Genomic DNA, 20,176 nt, shown 5'->3' on the forward strand with positions numbered 1-20,176 from the left:
CGAGTGGGATAGGACAGGGCGGCGGGGGACAAAGCCAGGGGACAGAGATCGTTTGTGAGGTGGTTGGCATGTGGCAGTCCTGGTGTTAGGGACCTTACCGCAGATGCTTTCCTTAATCCACACAGCTGATACAGTTAGCGTTACTGGTACCATTTCACATCTGGGGAAATTGAGGTTCACAGAAGCAAATTAATGTCTGCAAGAGTATACCATTTTAATTTTTTTAAGATTTTATTTATATACTTTGAGAGAGAGCACGCATGAGCGGGGGGAAGAGCGGAGGGAGAGGGACAAGCTGACTCCTCGCTGAGCACGGACCCTGATGTGGGGCTCGTTCCCATGACCCTGAGATCGTGACCTGAGCCGAAACCAAGAGTCAGACACTCAACCTACTGAGCCACCTGGGCGCCCCAAGAGTAAACCATTTTAAAAGCAATGTTCATAGCAGTATTATGCACAATATTCAGAATGCGGAAGCAGCCCAAGTGTCCATCGACAGACAAATGGATGAACAAAACGTGTCGTATCCGTACAGTGAAGTATTGTTCAGCCTTCAACAGGCGTGAAATTCTGGCACGCGCCATAACATGGACGGACCCCGAGGACATGGTGCTGGTGAAATAAGCCAGTCACAGAAGGACAAGTACTGTCCGGTTTACTTAGATGAGGTTCCTAGAGCTGTCAAATCCACAGAGACAGAGAGCAGAGTGGTGTTGCCGAGAGGGCCGAGGGGAGGGGTATGGGGAGTTATTAGTTAAGGGATACAGTTCCAGTTTTGCAAGATGGAGAACTTTCTGGAGAGGGATGGTGGTGACAACAGCGTGAATGTGCTTGATCCGTGAGCTGTACAGTTGGAAGCTGCTAAAATGACAGGTTGTGTGTTACATTCATTTCATCACAATTGGAAATTAATTTCTTAAATGTTTTTAAAAACTGATGGAGGTGGTGTTTGAAGCAGGTGGTCCTCAGTTAGAAACCCAAGGCTTATCCTCTCTGACACACAGCCGCCCAGGTGAGGCTCGATGCTCTGGTCATATGTCCCAAACGTGGCTGCCCAGAGGTCCAGATCAGCCAGCGTCATTTACATCAAACACGCGACTTTACGAAAATAGTCCAAAAAGTAAATATTGGCCACTAGAATGGATCCTTTCTTCTAGAGAGGATAAGAGGAGAAATGAATCCCAAGGTACACCAGAGTATATTTTTATCTGTGTCATGGGCCAGATACTCTCATCCTGGCCTTTTCCCCACACTTTAATCAAAACATTCCTTTCCAGGAGCGTGGGTGGCTCAGTCGGTTGAGCGTCCGACCCTTGGTTTTGGCTCAGGTCACGATCTCAGGGTCGTGAGATCGAGCCCCACGTCAGGCTCTGTGCTGAACATGAAACCTGCCTAAGATTCTCTCTCTCTTTCTCCCTCTGCCTCCCTCCCCCATCATGATCTCATTCTTGCTCAATTTCTCTCTCTAAAAAAAAAAAATTCCTTTCTATTTGACCAAAAACTGTATCTTAGACCCAAGTATATTTTCCTCTTTGCTCCTTCTACATACCTAAGACCAAAAACCGCCTGATAGTAGCAAGCCCACAGTAACTACGTGTCCATTAATTCTTTGTTTCTGTCCATCCGCTTTCCTGTTGGATGGTTTTCTAGGTTTGCTGCCTGTTATGTGAATGTAAATATTATATCACAATACGTGTTAAGACTGTCAGTATAGGCTCCCTTCATCGCACGAATGGAAATTTGTTCGAGTGTGTCATTTGCCTTTTGATTTTATTTGTAAGGTTTGACATATGACAGCTTTGGGGGTTTTTTGTTTTGGGGATTTTTTAAATCATTATTTATTTATTTGACAGAGAGAGAGGCAGCAAGAGAGGGAACACAAGCAGGGGGAGTGGGAGAGGGAGCAGCAGGCTTCCCGCTGAGCAGGGAGCCCGATGCGGGGCTCAATCCCAGCACGCTGGGATCACGCCCTGAGCCGAAGGCAGACGCTTAACGACTGAGCCACCCAGGCGCCCCATGTTTTGGGGATTTTTAAGCCAGATATGTCATCCATTTCTTCCATATAGTATGCTTAGAAAAGTCTTTCTCCAGAAATTATATAAATTTTCATATAGATTTTTTAGGTTTTCTCTAGGTTGTTTTCTTTTGTTCTGTTTTTTTTTTTTTTTTTTACCTTGAAGTCCAATCACCTGAAATCTATTTTAGGCACTATAGAAAGTACAGACCTAATTTTCACTGTCAAGTGGTTAGCCATTGTTCCAGTACCATTTATTAAATTCTCCATCCTTTCCTCGGTTAATTAGAGATGACGGTTTACATTAAAGTATTTTATTAAGCAGTCTTTATTCTTCTCCATTTATATAACACTATACCAGCCTCTAATTACCTAGCTTTATATTTAACAACATTTATTGTGGTATCTCTCATTACAAAAGTAATGTATCAAAAAAAAAAAGTAATGTATCGTAGTAAAAAAAAAAAGTTGTTGCAAAGTAAATCGAAAACTCCTATATTCAGAAAAGAACTCTGCTAACTTGTTGGTAAGTGATATCCTTCCGGATTCTTCCTATATATCCGTATTTTTCAAGGTATACAATATATTTTAGTATTAGCTAATATGAGTCTCTCCTCTTTTTCAAGAGCTTTTACTTCTTTTTTACCATCCTTATTCTTTTACTAACTTTAGGATTTATGGTCAGTCTCTGTCGTTTCATTGTTATATGTTATTTCAATTGGAGTTATATCAAACTTATCGCTCTATTTAGAGAAAAATCAACCTTTTAACATGTTTATTAAACTCTACATAACATTGAGAAATTTTAAATAACCTGGGCTTGGCAATTAGTTGTTAACTAAATTAAGGTATATCAGTACAGCCTAATACCCGGTCATAGAAAATTGCTACAGAAGGATATTTAATGACGTGGGGAAATGTTTCCAGTACATTTTACGTCCAAGAACCAAATTATAAAACAAATGTGCTGTTTGAATCCAATAATAAATAAATATAAAGGCAAATATAAATTAAATTATAAATTATAAACAAATAATAAAAGGAATCAACTTGAAAATATATCCAAACATACACATTCAACACCAAACTGCGAATGACCAATGGAAGGGTCACGTTCATTTTCGTGTCCTTTTTTGTATTTTGTCATGTTTCCTTATGTCTGAAACCATACAAGATCACATAAATATCCTTTTAAATAGAGAAAAACGGGCCCACTGAAGTCAGCCCAGGTAGCTGCGCCCCCCTCCCCGCTCCCGCAGTCTGCCAGGGAGGGCACAGGTGTCCTGTTACACTTCCCATGCGTCCGTACCTTGCCACAAGCTCAAACTGCCCGGCTCTCTCCCCAGCTACCTCCAAACCGTAGAGCGTGCCCTGGAGGCTGGAGACGTGGTGCTGATCGAAAACCTCGAGGAGTCTATTGATCCTGTTCTGGGACCCCTGCTTGGGAGAGAGGTCATCAAGAAAGGACGGTAAGACCCCACTCTGTCGCTGCTCCCTCACGAGCAGCTGGCTTCTAGATGCGTGAGCAGATCTGCTCTTCCTGAACATCCTCTCCCCAGCTCCCGTCTCCCATTCCTTGCAGCTCTCACACCTTTCTCGCTTCCACAAGGGGACTGCTTAGCTGCCCTTGACTCATAGAGAAGGTTTCCTAGGCTCACTTTGCTCCCATCAGTCACATCCTCCTTGACTCCCTCCTACATGGGAACAGCACACTGTTTTATAGGAGGAATTGTGGAAAGGAAGCGGTCAAAACGCAGCGACATGTAAGTATGAGCATTTTAGCCAAGCTAGGCTGCTGGGTTCTGAGAAATCCATTTGATGAGCCCCTGTTGCTTTGGGGGCTGGTAAGCGATCAGGGCTTAGCAAGCATCTGGCAGAAGGAAGAGGATGAGAGAGGAAGGAAAAGACAACAGGCGCATAGAGAGAGAGAGAGAATTATCACGGACAGTTGCTTCATTCCAGAGCTTCGCCCACCGCCCAGGCCATAAATTGCCTTTCCATGTCCTTAGATGTGCTCATTTACTGAATTAACCATTTTCACCCATAGTTCTCCATCAGCCATGAAAGAAAGGGCGCCCTATTGTTGCGAGCCCATAAAGCACCTTGTGGGAACGGACGGCGTCCTTTTCTGCAAACGCGTTACTGCCATCTGCTGGGAAAGTGCCGTAACGTACCGACCTCCTTGGCCTGCAGTGTGTGTGGCCCTCCCGACAGTCACAGGTGCCAAATCAAGCATGGTGGCCGTGGGAGAGTCTCTCACCCTCCCCCCCGCCCTGTTCCCCACATTAGGGCAAACAGGGATCCCAGAGCTCAATCTAGACATACTGAGGAGGAATCCGAATGTGGCAATATTGTTTGCTACGATCTCGCCCAGGAACATCTAGAATCCCGTCCCCGACCGATTCTCACGGGAAGACACCCCACCTTCACACGACCATTCATTCCTGTTGCAGATTCATTAAAATCGGAGACAAAGAGTGTGAATACAATCCCAAGTTCCGACTCATCCTTCACACCAAGCTGGCCAGTCCTCGCTACCAGCCCGAACTACAGGCTCAGGCCACGCTGATCGACTTCACAGTGACCAGGGACGGCCTGGAGGACCAGCTGCTGGCCGCTGTGGTCAGCATGGAGAGGCCAGACCTAGAGCAGCTGAAGGTATGTGGGTGTCCACCAAGGAAGGGAGGTCGAAATGCTCGGCCACTGGATCCTTCTCCCCATTCCAGGGGAGGAGCGGGGGCCGCTTTTCCTGCAGCTGGGCGGTGCGGTCTTTGCTAGATTTTGGGGGGCAGTGGGGGTTGGCCAACACCATTAGCTGCCCGAGTGTCGATTTGGGAAACAAAGAATAGAGCAAGACAAAGAACAGAGAGGCCCAAGACAGCTGGGAGACCAAACACTCTTGTCACCAAGAACAGAGCCAGGCCCGGGGCCATGAACGTGCTTGGGCCTGCAAAGGAGTCCCCAGGTAACCACCATGTGAGGGGAGTGTCTTAGTCAACTCAGGCTGCTGTAACAAAACACCACGGGCAGGGGACCACGGTCCCACCCTCCCGGAGCTTACTGTCCAGCAGAGGAACACAGAAAATAAGTGTAGACACACAAAAATAATGGCATTTGAGGGAGTGACAAGAATTTTCAAGAAAATAAAGTAGTGTGATATTAAAGAGCCAGGGGGCTCATTTAAACCAGGAACATGGGGCGCCTGGGTGGCTCAGTCGGTGAAGCATCTGCCTTCGGCTCGGGTCATGATTGCAGGGTCCTGGGATCGAGTCCCACATCAGCTCCCTGCTCAGCAGGGACCCTGCTTCTCTCCTTCTGCCTTTCCCCCTGCTTGTGCTCTCTCTCTTTCTTTTTTCTTTTTTTTTTTTTTTAAAGATTTTATTTATTTATTTGACAGAGACAGAGACAGCCAGCGAGAGAGGGAACACAAGCAGGGGGAGCGGGAGAGGAAGAAGCAGGCTCCCAGCAGAGGAGCCTGATGTGGGGCTCGATCCCATAACGCCGGGATCATGCCCTGAGCCGAAGGCAGACGCTCAACCGCTGTGCCACCCAGGCGCCCCTCTCTCTCTTTCTATCAAATAATTAAATTAAATTATCAAATTAAAATTTTAATTTAATTAAATTTAAAAAAAAAAAAAGCAGAGCTAACTTAGCCCAAAGTCGCACGACTAATAAATGATGCATTTGGAGTTCAGTTCATCTGCTTGTCTGGTCTCATGCTGTCCTTCCCACTTCATCCCTCTAAAGGAAGGAACTTGACCCCATAGCATGTATTTATTCAGGATGCTCGGGGCTCCCACGCCTGACTCCCCCTTCCTCGATGTTTGCAGTCAGATCTCACGAAGCAGCAGAATGGGTTCAAAATCACCCTGAAGATGTTAGAAGACGACCTGCTGTCTCGCCTCTCTTCAGCATCCGGGGACTTCCTGGGGGACACGGCCTTGGTGGAGAACCTGGAGACCACCAAGCAGACGGCCGCCGAGGTTGAGAAGAAGGTAAAACTGCACTGGCAGCCAAGGTTGGGAGGCGAGGCCCTCCTCCCAGTCCCCGAGTCCTGCGTTTTTGCGGGGGAGGGGAATGAAGTGAGAATTCCCAGGTAGCTTTTCCAAGTTCCCAGATTCCTTCTAGAATGTCCAGCGAGGCAGGATCCCTGAGTTGACCCGCTCACACCCTGTGTTAGGGAGTTCCCACCTTCTGGGAGATGCGTTTAGCAACTCAATTCCAGGGACGTCTGATGAGCATTAAGTCTGTGCCCAGCCTCGTCTTCCAAGTGGGGGATGGTAGCTCGGACTTCGTCCCCAGCCAGTTTGTGCAATTGCCCCAAAGCTCAGGAGTCACGCTGCTGTGAGCGTTGGCTGGTTCGGGCATGATTGCACCCCGCGATAATCCACCAGCCTGCAAACATCTCACGAGTCCCATTGCAATGAGGGAAATTCAGGGACTTCTCTGGAAGCTCAGCTCTCAAAAACAGTTGTCATTCCTGGGAAACGATGCAGTATGTGGCTTCCTTCCTTTATCTCCTGATGTTTGGAAGGCTTTTATTCCCCCCGTGGGAGACTGGAAGACAGAACTTGAGGGTGTCCGAGGCCCTCGCCCTTTGCGGTCAGGCTGCTGTCCTACACAGGCTCAAGAACATTCCCAGCCCTGCTCTTGAATCCCAGGAACAATAAAGACCCTGGTTCTGCATAGGATACCGCTCAATGCTGTAACAGTACACCTTTGAGGAAATGTGCTCTTTGTCAGGTTACTGGGATTTCTCCAAATATCAAAGCCTCTGTTCCAGGTAGGGACAGGATAGGAAAAATGAAAAGTAATGATGCGGGCAGGTAGACCAGCTCCTGCCCACTCCGGGATAACAGACAATTGAAGCTGGAGTGAGAGACTGAGAGCAGGGAGGTCGAGCCTCGCATTGTCTCCGTGGCTGCTGTGTGACCACCAGGTTTTACTGCTGGTTCCCCGTGGCCTCCATATCTCTGGATAGGAGGGTGCAGAGTTTGTACAATAATTAGGTAGAAGTTCCACTGTCTTGGGCAGAGACTTGGGGGGGTGGACAGAACCCCAACTCACATGTGGTTATATATGGATAAAAGTTTTAGGGACGCCTGGGTGGCTCAGTCGGTTAAGCATCTGCCTTCAGCTCAAGTCATGATCCTGGGGTCCTGGGATCAAACCCACATCGGGTTCCCTGCTCAGTGGGGAGCCTGCTTCTCCCTCTCCCTCTGCTGCTCCCATGCTTGTGCTCTCTGTCGAATAAATAAATAAAACCTTTTAAAAAATGTTTTAGTCAAGGTTCTGGGAATAAACACTCAGATAGATAGTAGTGCCAATAACTGAAAGAAGGGAGCAGAAATGGTTTGGGGACGACAAGAAATTATTAGGTTAGTTTGTGTTGTGTTGTGTTATGTTGTGTTGAGTTTGGGGCATCTTTGGGCCCTTTGCATAGGTCTGTCCCCTAGGTTTTTGGATATATGATCTTGGCTGGTGATAGAGTGCTGACAGTCATCAACAAGTCGTTGGTCATTGAAACTGGGAGCGGATGAAGTCACCAGGGAGATGTGTGTGCAATGATGAGACTTGGAGTAGAGCACTGAAGAAGACAGTATGTTTTAAGAGAAATGCAGAAGACGTGAACTGTGGAATAGGGCAGAGAGATGGGAGGAAAAGCAGGAAAATAAGGGATTGTGAGAGAACGCATTTCAAGAAGGCATGCCAGTGGTGTTGAATGATGCTGAGGTCTCAATTAAGATATGGCTGAGATGTGGCCACTGAACTTTGCAAAAAGGAGTTGTCAGTGATCTTGGGGAGAGTGGTTTCCATGAAAGCAGAAGCCACGCTACATTAGAACGAGAGCAAAGGGGAGCTGAGAAAGGGAAAGTGAGTAGAAACAACCCTTTAAAGAAACCAAACTGAAAAGGGAGAGAGAGAAAGGATTGTAACTTAAGAAGAACATGGATCCCCTGAGACGGGAGAGACTGAGCGTACAAAGATCCCCGCAAGGAGTCCGGAGGATGCATGGATTAGAAAAGAAAAGCAGTAGTCGAGAAGAGATGGTGAATTTACAGGAAAAAGAAGGAATGATTAATACAGTGGGGGTACATAAGAAAGGGGAAATGTCATTCAGGTCACAGGTAATGAGCTTGTCTTTAGAAAGATGGAGAGGGGCTCCTGGGTGGCTCAGTAACTTAAGCGTCTATCTTCTGCTCAGGTCATGATCTCGGGGTCCTCTGATGGAGCCCCATGTCAGGCTCTCTGCTCAGCGGGGAGTCCATCTCTGCCCCTCCCCCCGTTCATGCTCTCTTTCTCTCTCTCTCTCTCTCAAATAAATAAAATCTTTAAAAAGAAATAGATAGATGGAGAGCTAGTTCCAATGTGATAGGGGCTGGGGGCAAACATGAGTCTAGAAGTGAGATCCATGGTCCATGTATCCATGTAGGCAACTGAGCTAGGGAGACAGAGACTTAAAGGAATCAGAGGAAAGGCAGAAATGAAAGGGATTCCTTCCTGCCATTCTCTATATAAATGGGGAGAGCATGAGTCAAGTTCACCTGCTGAGAGCAAAGGCACAATAGCTTGGGGAGTGGAGTGAAGGTTGGCAATTGCTGAAATAGGAATGAAAGGTGACTCACGAAATACAGTTAATAGACAGCGTTAAGAACCCAGGTGAGCTTGACATGTATGGATCTCAGAACGTCATTCTGAGTTAATTGTATGATTTTTGTTCAGTGCAACCCCTTCTGAGAATCTATGTCTTCAACTACTGAATTTAACTGATTTACATTTATTAACATTATTGATAGAGTGAATTTCTTGCTACCATCTTAATTTGTGTTTTTTTAGCAATCATGCTTAGTTTTTTCTCCTTTCTTGCTTTTCCTTTATTCTTCTCTTTATCCTTTGGTAATTTTAAAGTTATTTACTTTGTTTGATTTTATTGATGAATCTTGTTTCATTTATATATGAAAATTATATTGCATTTTATATGTGACTTAACAATATGTATATTGACTTCACAAAGTCTAATATGAAGTGATATATCTAGCCTCTTCCAAAACAATATAAGGACTTTAGAATACTTTAATCATTCTTTTCCATCCTCTGTTACTGTTTTATATTTTAGTTCTACCTACTAATCCCAAGGTGGCCATTTTTATGGCCTTTTTTACTTGGATTAACCATTAAGAAAATCTTAGGGGCGCCTGGGTGGCACGGCGGTTAAGCGTCTGCCTTCGGCTCAGGGCGTGATCCTGGCGTTATGGGATCGAGCCCCATATCAGGCTCCTCCGCTATGAGCCTGCTTCTTCCTCTCCCACTTCCCCTGCTTGTGTTCCCTCTCTCGCTGGCTGTCTCTATCTCTGTCTCTGTCGCATAAATAAAAAAGAAAATCTCAGACCTCCTTTCTTCCTTTTCGATTCAGTCTTCTTCTAATTAAGCAAATAATTATTTCTTCAAGGGCCTGTGGATAGTAAATTCTCTTTGATGTTAACTGTTTCTTTGATGAGCTTTGGTCTTTCATCGATTTTGGAAAATTCTTAACTTACAGCTCCAACTGTTGCTTCTCTCTATTCTCTGCTTATCTCTGGTAGATGTATTTTGAACCTTCTCATAATGTCTGCCACCTGTCACAACCTCTTACATATTTTTCATCCTTTTTTCTCTCTGAGCTGCTTTTGTTCCAATTTCCTCAGATCTGTCTTCTAGTTTGCATATTCTCTTTCCAACGCTAGTCCATTATTTAACCTGTGCACTGTTCATTTAAATAACTGAATTCTTATTTTTAGAAGCCCTAGTTAATTGTGTGGGGTTTTTTTTTTCAGGTAATACCTCTTCCTGTTTGCAGTGTCCTGATTTTATGCTTTCTTTCATCTCTACTGTTTTTAAACAGAAATAGTTAATGGTGAGGTATAGATTGTTCAGTGGTCTTCAGCTCTTGGGATGATAATCCTTCTGGAATTCTCGGGGGGGAAGGTTTCTAATTATCCCCTTTGGTAACACTTCCTTCTGAAATTAGTAATTGTTTACTGCAAGCTTATCTTCAAAAGGGGTCATCGTTACATATATATGTGTATGTATATATGTATGTGTATATATATGTGTATATCTATGTAGGTGTGTGTATATATATGGCCATATATACCTACCTACCTACATATATGTGTTTATTTATTTTCAAATTATATATATATATATTTTTTTCCATGAAGTCTTTCTCATTTGAAATGGAGCTCAGAGGCCTGCATGGCCCACACTTCCCAAATGGAAGAGCTAGCTCTCTCACCCTCGTGAAAGATAAGAGTATGTCACCTCCTTTCTCACTCAGTGCCATTAAAAAAGATACCACAGCATGGGGCGCCTGGGTGGCTCAGTCGGTTAAATGTCCGACTCTTGATTTTGGCTCAGGTCATGATCTCAGGGTCCTGGGATGGAGCCCCATGTCAAGCTCCACACTGGGTGTGGAGCCTGCTTAAGATTCTCTCTCTCCCTCTGCCCCTCTCCCCAGCTCCCACATGTGTGCACAAGCCCATGTGCACACGCTCTGTCTCAAAAAATAAAATAATAAAATAAAATAAAATAAAAACGTGTTATCCCCACGCAGACCCACCCTGCCCCACACACGGGCACCTGTGTACCGACGCAGAGAGGCCAGGTTGACGGGTTGGTGGGAACAACGGACCGCCGTTTCCCTCCCTCACAGGTCCAAGAGGCCAAGGTGACGGAGGTGCAAATCAATGAGGCCCGAGAGCACTACCGGCCGGCAGCTGCCCGAGCCTCTCTGCTGTACTTCATCATGAACGACCTGAGCAAGACCCACCCGATGTACCAGTTTTCTCTCAAGGTGACTTACGCTGCAGTTTTGTGCATAATCATTGTGGTGCAGCCGCCACAGCTCTCCATGAGAGCTTCTCCGTGGGCGTCCTTAGCTGGGCCAGGTCTTCCCGATCCAGGCCAGGCGGGCAGCTGCAGTGCCTTCAGACCCACGTTCCGAACCTCAGCTCTTTAATTGGGTCGTTCAGGACCCCCCGGGTCTCTTCGGCTGGAACGGGAGGTGCCACAGCCTGACTCACTCGGTGAGGACAGAGGACAGGGTGGGTGCTGAGCTTACTGGTTGTGGGGAAGAGGACCAAGAAATATCAGAAGTGACCCCGTCCCCAAAGAGCTTAAGATATGACAGAGGGACAATTGAAGGTGCATGTCATTCATACCGGCTAAAGACGAAAGCAGGCAGTAATAGCAGTCCGACCTTAAATGACTCGTCTTATTACCCTAATATCCTCAAAGCTACTGCTTTATGGTTGCTGGAATATTTCTAAACCAAAGACATCAGCAGACTGTAAGTGCTGACTAAACTTAACTTACTCTTGAAAAAAAATAAAGCCCTATAAATTGTAAGCGAGCCCCTTAAGATAGATCTTTCTCCCCTAGGGTGTTCACGAAAAGACCACAGCTGAAGGGACATCGGGGGTAGTGGAGCATTTCTGAACAACCTCCTTGTTTGACTTAACAGAGGATAGGCACACACACTTACGCCCTCATACACTCAGAGCACACAGCTCGTTCTGGTAAACTGCCATACGGGGGCCAAGGTGTGGGGACGGAGGTGAGCAGGTGAGAAATCAGGACGTCTCCAGTACCTGGGGCTCGTTAAATTGCAGGTGGCGTTTCACCATTTCTGGGTCCTCTTCCCTCAACTCAGAGTCTCTGCAGATTACATGAAATGTGTTTATTATATTTTAGGGTTTGGGGGGCACCTGGGTGGCTCAGTCAGTTAAGCATCCAGCTCTTGATTTCAGCTCAGGTTGTGATCTCAGGGTGGTGAGATCGAGCCCCAGTGGGGCTCCACGCCCAACGTGCTTACGATTCTCTCTCTCACCCTTTGCCCCTCTCACCCCCTCTAAAAAAATTAATTATATATATATACATACACACACACACACACTCACACTCTATGTTTTTAAAAAGAATTCTAATACTTGGGCTTGTATTCAGGTCGTAGCAACAGATGAAAGAATTATGAACTATTTTAAGACAGAATGAAAGTTAGCATAATCAGTCTCATAACCGGTTGCAAAGTCGCTCCCTAGTTCTGAGAGTAGTTGAAAAGAAATCAAATGAGACCCATGAAAACATGTTCCGAAACATGCTCTCAGTTGTTTTGCAACAATAGCGTCCCGATCGAGGCTTGTTTCAGCATTGGGAGCACTACTTGGGGGAGGAGGGCATTTGGGGGCCCCGTACTGTTATTAAGAATTGCCGACCAGCTTGACCTTTAACCGCAGATTTCAGAGCTTAATAAGGAGATGAAGTGTCTTCACAGGCACAGAAGCAGCCGTATGCTTCGAAGCCTTGTGTGATTTGAAGGAAAACCAGCCACGGGAGTCTCCATGGCCTTGGCTTTTGTCTGAGGTTGGACTTTATACTTGCTGTTCCAGGCAGAGAAAGGGGAGGCATTCTCAGAGCAGGGGCCGCACATCCCAGTCCTCTAAATTGTTTGGAGCAAGAATATGTTCAAATATGTCGATTTGCTTTTACGCAAACAGAAAGGCTTCAAGAGCCAGTTGTGAACAAGCTTGTAAGTTCATAACATGATTATGATGGCACCTACGTGATTGTAAGTTTCCTTCGAAACTCAGCCAAAGGCTAAGAGAGGGTTAATGAGACCTCAGTTGCCAGGTAGGTGCTCAGGGTCCTGAGAAGGATAGCACCTCTCTGAGCCTCCCTGTGGACTACGCCTTACACGGAGGGGCCCAGCTGGAGGAATGATGTTTCTCAAAGACATGGGGAAGGAAAGAATTACACAGAAGCCAAGAGCACAGAGCTGAAGGCCTGTTGACCTGTTTTCAGAGGGCTTTTCATACACCTTCCTTGGTTGTGAAGATGTGAAAGTAAGGAGATTTCATGCAAACCCAGATTTCTGGCTTCCCATGAAGGTCTGTAAGATTTGGCAACACTGAGCTTACACTCCACACGAGGCCAGAGCTAAGGAATGGCTGCTCTGAGATGGGCTTGGGCCTCCATGTGGCCACGTTCTCTCCCCCCTCCCAACTTGGTCTTACACACCCGGCCCCTGGAGGCGTTTGAGTTGGAGATTTCTGGTATCCAGCATCTCTCATGGTCTGCCTAAGCTCTTCAGGGCACTAGTAGGGCTAGTCATTCATTAACAGATCTTCCCAGTCCCTATCCTACATGAAGAGCTGGGCTGGATTCTGGGGGAAAAGGGAAGAAAGTTGCTGAGGCCTGGCCTCCACCCTCAGTGTGCCCACAATTTGATAAATGACAAGATGAAACACATCTAAGGCACGAGGCAAGGGACAAGGGCCCTGGAAGGGCAACAAGGTGGCTAGAGCCGGCCGTAAGACTGCGTGCACAGCAGACGACCTCCAAGAGGGGTTGTACAAGTGGAAGTCAGCCCAGCGCCGGGCTCTTCAGAGGCCGGAAGTGAGAGTAGGACAAGGGGTCCTTTTTAGGGCGGAAGGGAAAGGAGAGCCAGAGTTAGCGGATTGTAAAGAAAATGCTAAGTGTACCTAGGTCCTTAAATGTTCTTTCAGTCTTTTCCTGACTTGCGAATCACTTTGTTTAAGCTTGGTAACTAGAAATTATTTACTGATTGCTGTCATTTCAAGAAAGAGAGTTTTAGGGGGGAAAACCACACTAACCACTGGGGGGAAAGCTACCCACGAGGTCTCTACAGACCTGCTCTGCAAGGGGAAGTTTCTCAAATTGCTCCGTGTGGAACTGCGGGACAAGATTGGCTTCTACCGAGCTGTTCTCCCAATCCGCAGCCTGCCAGGTGTCGGGGAGACATCCCAGGGGTGGTCAGAAGATGTTGCTGCAGTCCTCAGCACTGAATGAAGAAGGAACCCTGCAAGGGTTTCAGTAACAAGAAACACCACAGAACTATGAAATAGAGGAATTCATATTTTCCCACCATTTTGCAAATGAGGAAATATCGAGACACAGATTTTCTATCGTTTCCATTAAGGTTCAAATACCCAGTGTTAGAAAGACCTAAGACTTTTTTAAATTTCCTTTTTGAAGCCACAAAAGGGAAACAGAGAAAAGACTGGAAATCTGCATAGCCACGAATTGAAAAGGCCCGATGATATCTTGATTTCGATGTTCTTTAATGATGCGTCGTGTAAATATCACATTCAAAATGTACCATTCCTAATATTTTTATAAATGCCGTATACTTTAAAATAATGAAAAATTGATTCCTGTAAATTTGTAGTTCATACGAAAGCCTTCATGTTCAGAAGATGTAGCCAAAGCAGGCTACGCTCCCTGCTCCCTGATGGAAGGAAGGTCTGTCAGGATATAAGGAATGAGTAAGCGGGCTCTCCAAACGAATGCACATTTCGTAGGAAGAAAAACAACACATGATGGAAAAATAATTAGTTTTAAAATATTCTGAGTGCCTAGGATGTTTACAAGGGTCTCTTTAAGACAACGAATTTGTCCAACACATTTTGGTTCTACCATCAAGAATTCTGGAATTCACTGGCTAGGATCGTTAAGCCCAACTGGTTATTGTTGGCTGTACTCTTTTTGGGGGGTAGTTATCCAGCAAAACGTACCGGAGCTAATTTAATGATCTGGGCTACTGGATAATTACTTTGCACGGGCTCTTGTCTGTATGCCCCCTTGCTTTGCCCACTTCCCGACAACGTAGTGATTCATACGAGCAAACTAAGAAAAAAGCTAATAGCATGTTGTCTTGTTGCCACGGTCCCTTCTTGGCAGGATATGCTGGGAAAACGTTTCTGGGGCTGGCAAATTACAGTGTTCTTCACAGGTAAGTCTACTAGCTGTGTACAAAGGGGGCTGTGTAAATTATCAGCGTCCAACCTCCTGCCCCCAGGCGTTCAGCATCGTTTTCCGGAAGGCTGTGGAGAAGGCTGCTCCAGATGAGAGGCTCAAGGAGCGCGTGACCAATCTGACAGACAGCATCACCTTCTCTGTGTACCAGTACACCATCCGTGGGCTCTTCGAGTGTGATAAGCTGACCTATCTTGCCCAGCTTACCTTTCAGGTAAAAGTGGATTGAAGAAGTTTCTAGAAAAGTGGTTATTTTCCAGTGCCCAACCAGCAGGTGTAAAGAAAACTTTCTTCTTTTCAAGTCATTTCCCATCCAATATGGCGCTGCCTCACCATTGTCCCACTCATGGCAGCCATGTCTGATCAACTGTCGTACTTCTTGTTCACCTTGGATGATCTAAGTTTCTCCTCAACACAGCTCTCCAGTAGCCACTACCCATCAACTCAAATGCACAAACGATGAAAATGGCCATACCAATAACTAGATACTTGAGATGCCATAAGAAATTTACAGCAACCCTCATTATTTATTTACCTTTAGAGATGCAGGTTTCATGGCCAAAACTTCCCATGGAATAAGAAATTGCAAATGTCTTTCCATAGCCATGGCAGCCTTGCCCTTGAAAAAGGTCCTTAAGACCTCTGATTCTCAAGGGTTTGGGCGCATCAGGGACTTCCAGTGTTAATTTTAAAAAAAACCTTGTCTTCCACTTATTCTCAACATCAAAAAGGCACAAAACTTATTTTCTTGTATTTATCCCTCTGATCATTTAGAATTGGGAATTTTTTCCATAAGTTAATTGGGAGCACACACTAGATTATCTTGAAGGCCTCATTCAATTCTAAACACCAGGTAGTCTGTGATCACTTCTGGGCTGACTCTATTCGCATGTTCCAAAGCCTGAATGCATGGGGGAGTGTTAGTACGGCTTGTCCCCCTTACCCTCTGTATTCCCTCCAGCCCAGATGAGTGTGGCCATCATAAAAAGAACTTGGGGCACCTGCTGACTCAGTCAGAAGACATGCAACTCTTGATCTTGGGGTTATGAGTTTGAGCCCCATATTGGGCACAGAGATTACTTTAAAATTTTTTTTAATTTGGGGCACCTGCGTGGCTCAGTCGGTTAAGCATCCGATTCTTGATCTCACCTCAGGTCTTGATCTCAGGGTCATGAGTTTGAGCCCCATGTTGGTCTCCAGCCTACTTGAAAAAAGAACTTGAGTCCCAGCATGAACTCTCTTCCCTCCTGCCACTCATTGCCCCCAGGCCCCAAAGAGCTTCTAACCCTAGCTTTCGCTCTTCTCGTCTCATAAGTATTTTAACCTCATTTTCCCAGGCCTTTTTTTCCCCCTTAGAGACTTTTCCTCAAATTTGCCAAATTATTATTTCTTAGCATTCCCATCTGTAACCTCACAGCACAGAGCACCACTTAAAGGGGGGAGGACAATTTCCCAAGCACCTCTCAGTGTGAACCATTGGCTCTAGCCAAGCTAAGCACGCTCTACTCTCCCCTGCACACTCCTCACTAACTCCCCCTCCAAGTCTCCGCCCATTCCTCGGCCCCTCCCTGGAGCACCTTCCCTTCCTGCCTCGGTAGTCCTGCCTCATAGCTTCTGCAACACCCAATTCAAAACCACGTATAGAAGGTTTCATCAAATTAATCTCCCCACCCCTGCTTGCTGGCCACTCCCCTATTCTGGAACCCCTTCTGCATTATTGATTCACTTATGCATTTCTGTTTTGCATATATCCATATGGGACTTTGACATTCTCCTCAGATCACGTCATTTGTATGTGTCATCTTCTCAATTCGATTGTGGGAGATGTACTCCATGGCATTTAGGGCGGATGGATGACGTGCTTGCTAACCAAGGTCCCTAGGCATTCACTGTGTGCATTTAAGTCGCCCTGATATTTGGGGCGAATACGGTCGCACCCAGAAGTGATTTGCACAAATACCCACTTCCTTCCACTCCACCCTCTTTCAACAACCAAACCTGGTGGGCAAGCTCGAGAGTTCGACGCAGCAACAACTACCCTGAGTGCCAACCCCTGCATCTCCAGAACCCTGCGGCTCCCACCCCCTAAAGCAACGTGGTCTCATTCTTCCACATTGCAGATTCTCCTCAAGAACCGGGAAATTGATGCGGCGGAGCTGGACTTCCTGCTGCGATTTCCAGGACAGACGGGCGTCACCAGTCCCGTGAGCTTCCTCTCCGATCAGGCCTGGGGTGGCATCAAGGTCAGTAGAAAAAGCCCCCAGCAAGAAGTCAGGTTCTCATCTCTTGGCGTTTTCCCCTGACACGTGTCCCCATGAAGTCAGCGGGGCTCCCTTTGGGGGTTCAGGCACGGAGCTGTGTTAAACATAGGTGCGTGCCTTTACCTGCCCCCGCCCCCGCAGCAGGGCTCGCCCGTCCCGGGCCTGCTGGGAAGCTTTGCAGAGAGCAGGTGCATGTCAGTTAAGGGCTCTGCCTCCAGGATATCGGGAGACGGTAAGATCCCGCAAACTTCCATGCCTGGGCGGAGCTGCCTTTCACCCGCCAACGCTCAGGGCTGGGATGCGGGCTCCATGAGGCCTGCGGCTGGCATGGGGGTGCTGCACCAGGGCTTCCAGGGACCAGACAGGTGCCAAGCTCTGTTCAGGCATGTCCATGGGAGTCCTAACTCGGCCTCAGAGCGGGAGATGCCTTTCAGCCTGGGATTCTCAGCGGTTCCTAACAGTTCACATTTATTGAGCACCTTAGGAATGCATTTTATTCTCACCTTCACCTGGGAGGTGGGTGGTGTCTGTCCCCATTGAACTCAAAGCCCGTTTTCTTGCCATGTTGTGCAGCTTTGTTTATTTTTTTCTTTAAGATTTTATTTATTTCCGAGAGAGAGAGTATGCGTGCATGTGTACGAGCGTGCACAGGGGCAGGGGGGAGGGGCAGAGGCAGAGGGAGAAGCAGACTCCCTGCTGAGCAGGGAGCCCGATGCGGGGCTTGATCCCAGGACCCCGGGATCACGACCTGAGCCGAGGGCAGATGCTTCACCGACTGAGCCACCCAGGCGCCCCCATGTTGTTCAGCTTAGTTTAGGGGATTCTATGAACATAAAACTATACATTCAAACTACAAGCTCCTTCCTGTAGGGACCATGTGTGCACGGACAGGGTGTGACATTGTGCCGGGCAGTAATGTTGACGAAGTGACTGCCCACTGCAGAGGCCCAGCCTGCCGTCCTCGTGGGCAGCTGTCAGTCCACACCTGAATGAGTACACACAATGGGTCCCGGTGCTTTGGGAGCCCTGGCGTCTACACAGAATGAATCCTGTTCGTGATCTTCCATGTTTGTCGCACCTTCTGCATGGTTCATAGAACAAAGAAGAAGGAGTCTAAAGCAATAGGATTGGTTCTCTTTCTTTTTATATTTTTTTATTAGTTTGTTTAAATTTTTGAGATAATATGAATTCACATGCAATTATAAGAAATAAGAGAAGTAATCCGTCGTACCCTGTGTCCCCCAGTGATAACGTCTTACGTTCCTATCATGCAGCACCACGTCCAGGAAAATTCCATTGATAGAATCCCCTAATCTGACTGTGATTTCTCTAGTTTTTATGCGCTTGCGTGTGTGTGTGTGTGTGTGTGTTTAGTTTTTCATACGTAAAGATTCAGGTAACCACCACCCCGGTCAAGATATAGAAAATTCCATCATTGTAGGGATCCCTCATATTGCCCTTTATAACCAGAACAACCTTCTCCCTCCCCTAATGCCTGGCAACCACTAATCGGTTCTCCATTTGTATAATTTTATCCTCCCAAGGATGTTATGTAAATGGAATCCTACAGTATATAACGTTTGCGGACTGGCTTGTTCCCGGAGCATAATTCCCCTGAGAACCATCCAAGTTGATTTACCTTATAATGGAAGCCCAGAACTTAATATTTATATGCATGCTCTCCTCCTCAAAGGGATCATCTTAGGAAATTCAAGGCTAATCCTGCTCATGCCGCCATTGCCCAAAATATTTTTCTAACTTCTTTTTCAGAGTTGACAGCTATTCTTTTCATCATCTCGAGGGCTGTATCTAAATCAGGATTCATCAAACTTTCTGTACAGGGTCACATAGTAAATATTTATGCTTGGAGGGCCAGGCTCTGTCACAACTACTCAGCTCTGCCAAAGTCACACACAATACGGAAGCAAATGGAAATGGCTGTGTTCCAATAAAACTTTATTTACAAACGCAGGTGGTGGGCCAGATTGGGTCTGCAAGCCGTAGTTTGCTGATCCCTAGCCAAAATAATAAAGGTGTGATTTGACTTTCATTTATTAACTGCATCTGTCACTCTGGGGCCCATCTGGCAAAGAAGAAGAAGACAATATATTGGAAAAGAAATAAGGAAGAATCCCATTCACAACAACCACCAAAATGACAGAGTTCTGAAATGCCTAAGAAAAATCATAATAAATGCAGAGATTTGTGGAGACATGTGTAGAAAACCATCAACTTTCCTAGGCTACATATGATATGAATGAATTGACATACTCTAGAGTACCTCTGTCCAAAAGAAATATAATGAATGTCACATACGTAATTTAAAATTTTTGCCTGAGTGGATCAGTCCGTTAAGCTGCTGCCTTCAGCTCAAGTCATGATCCCAGGGTCCTGGGATCGTGTCCCCCGTCGGGTTCCTTGCTCAGTGGGGAGCCTGCTTTTCCCTCTGCCTTACGCTCCCCCTGCTTGCGCTCACTTGCACTCTCTCTCTCTCTCTCTGACAAAATCTTTAAAGAAAAGTAAAATTTTCCAGTAGCCACACTGAAAAATGTAAAAAGAGGGGCGCCTGGGTGGCACAGCGGTTAAGCATCTGCCTTCGGCTCAAGGTATGATCCCGGCGTTATGGGATCGAGCCCCACATCAGGCTCCTCTGCTATGAGTCTGCTTCTTCCTCTCCCACTCCCCCTGCTTGTGTTCCCTCTCTCGCTGGCTGTCTCTATCTCTGTCGAATAAATAAATAAAATCTTTGTAAAAAGAAATAATTTTAATAATGTATTTTCTTTAACCTAGTGTAGCCAAATTACCATTTCATCTGTAGTTGTTATAAAAATTATTAATGAAATATTTTGTATTTTTGCTTTTGAATTCTGGTGTGTATTTTTTATACTAATAGCTCATTTCAGTTCAGATGTTAAATTTTCATCAGAAATATTTAAGGGGCACCCGGCTGCCTTAGTCAGTGGAGCATGTGACTCCTTTTTCTTTTTTTTTTTTTTATTATGTTAGTCACCATACAGTACATCCTTAGATTTTGATGTATTGTTCCATGATTCATTGTTTGCATATAACACCCAGCACTCCATGCAAT

General features: G+C 46.1%; 1 protein-coding gene across 1 annotated transcript in view; it reads left to right on the plus strand.

The window, feature by feature from the left end:
* Positions 1-20,176, plus strand: part of DNAH9 (dynein axonemal heavy chain 9) — a 1,064,222-nt gene that overhangs the window by 958,229 nt on the left and 85,817 nt on the right. Inside the window, exons 50-55 of the mRNA XM_034647281.1 lie at positions 3,361-3,483; positions 4,468-4,672; positions 5,845-6,009; positions 10,707-10,847; positions 14,871-15,041; positions 16,948-17,070. Coding sequence (XP_034503172.1) covers positions 3,361-3,483; positions 4,468-4,672; positions 5,845-6,009; positions 10,707-10,847; positions 14,871-15,041; positions 16,948-17,070 — 928 coding nt within the window. The remainder of the gene's footprint in view (positions 1-3,360; positions 3,484-4,467; positions 4,673-5,844; positions 6,010-10,706; positions 10,848-14,870; positions 15,042-16,947; positions 17,071-20,176) is intronic.

This window comes from Ailuropoda melanoleuca, chromosome 17 (genome assembly GCF_002007445.2).
Source record: "Ailuropoda melanoleuca isolate Jingjing chromosome 17, ASM200744v2, whole genome shotgun sequence".
Lineage (NCBI taxonomy): Eukaryota > Metazoa > Chordata > Mammalia > Carnivora > Ursidae > Ailuropoda > Ailuropoda melanoleuca.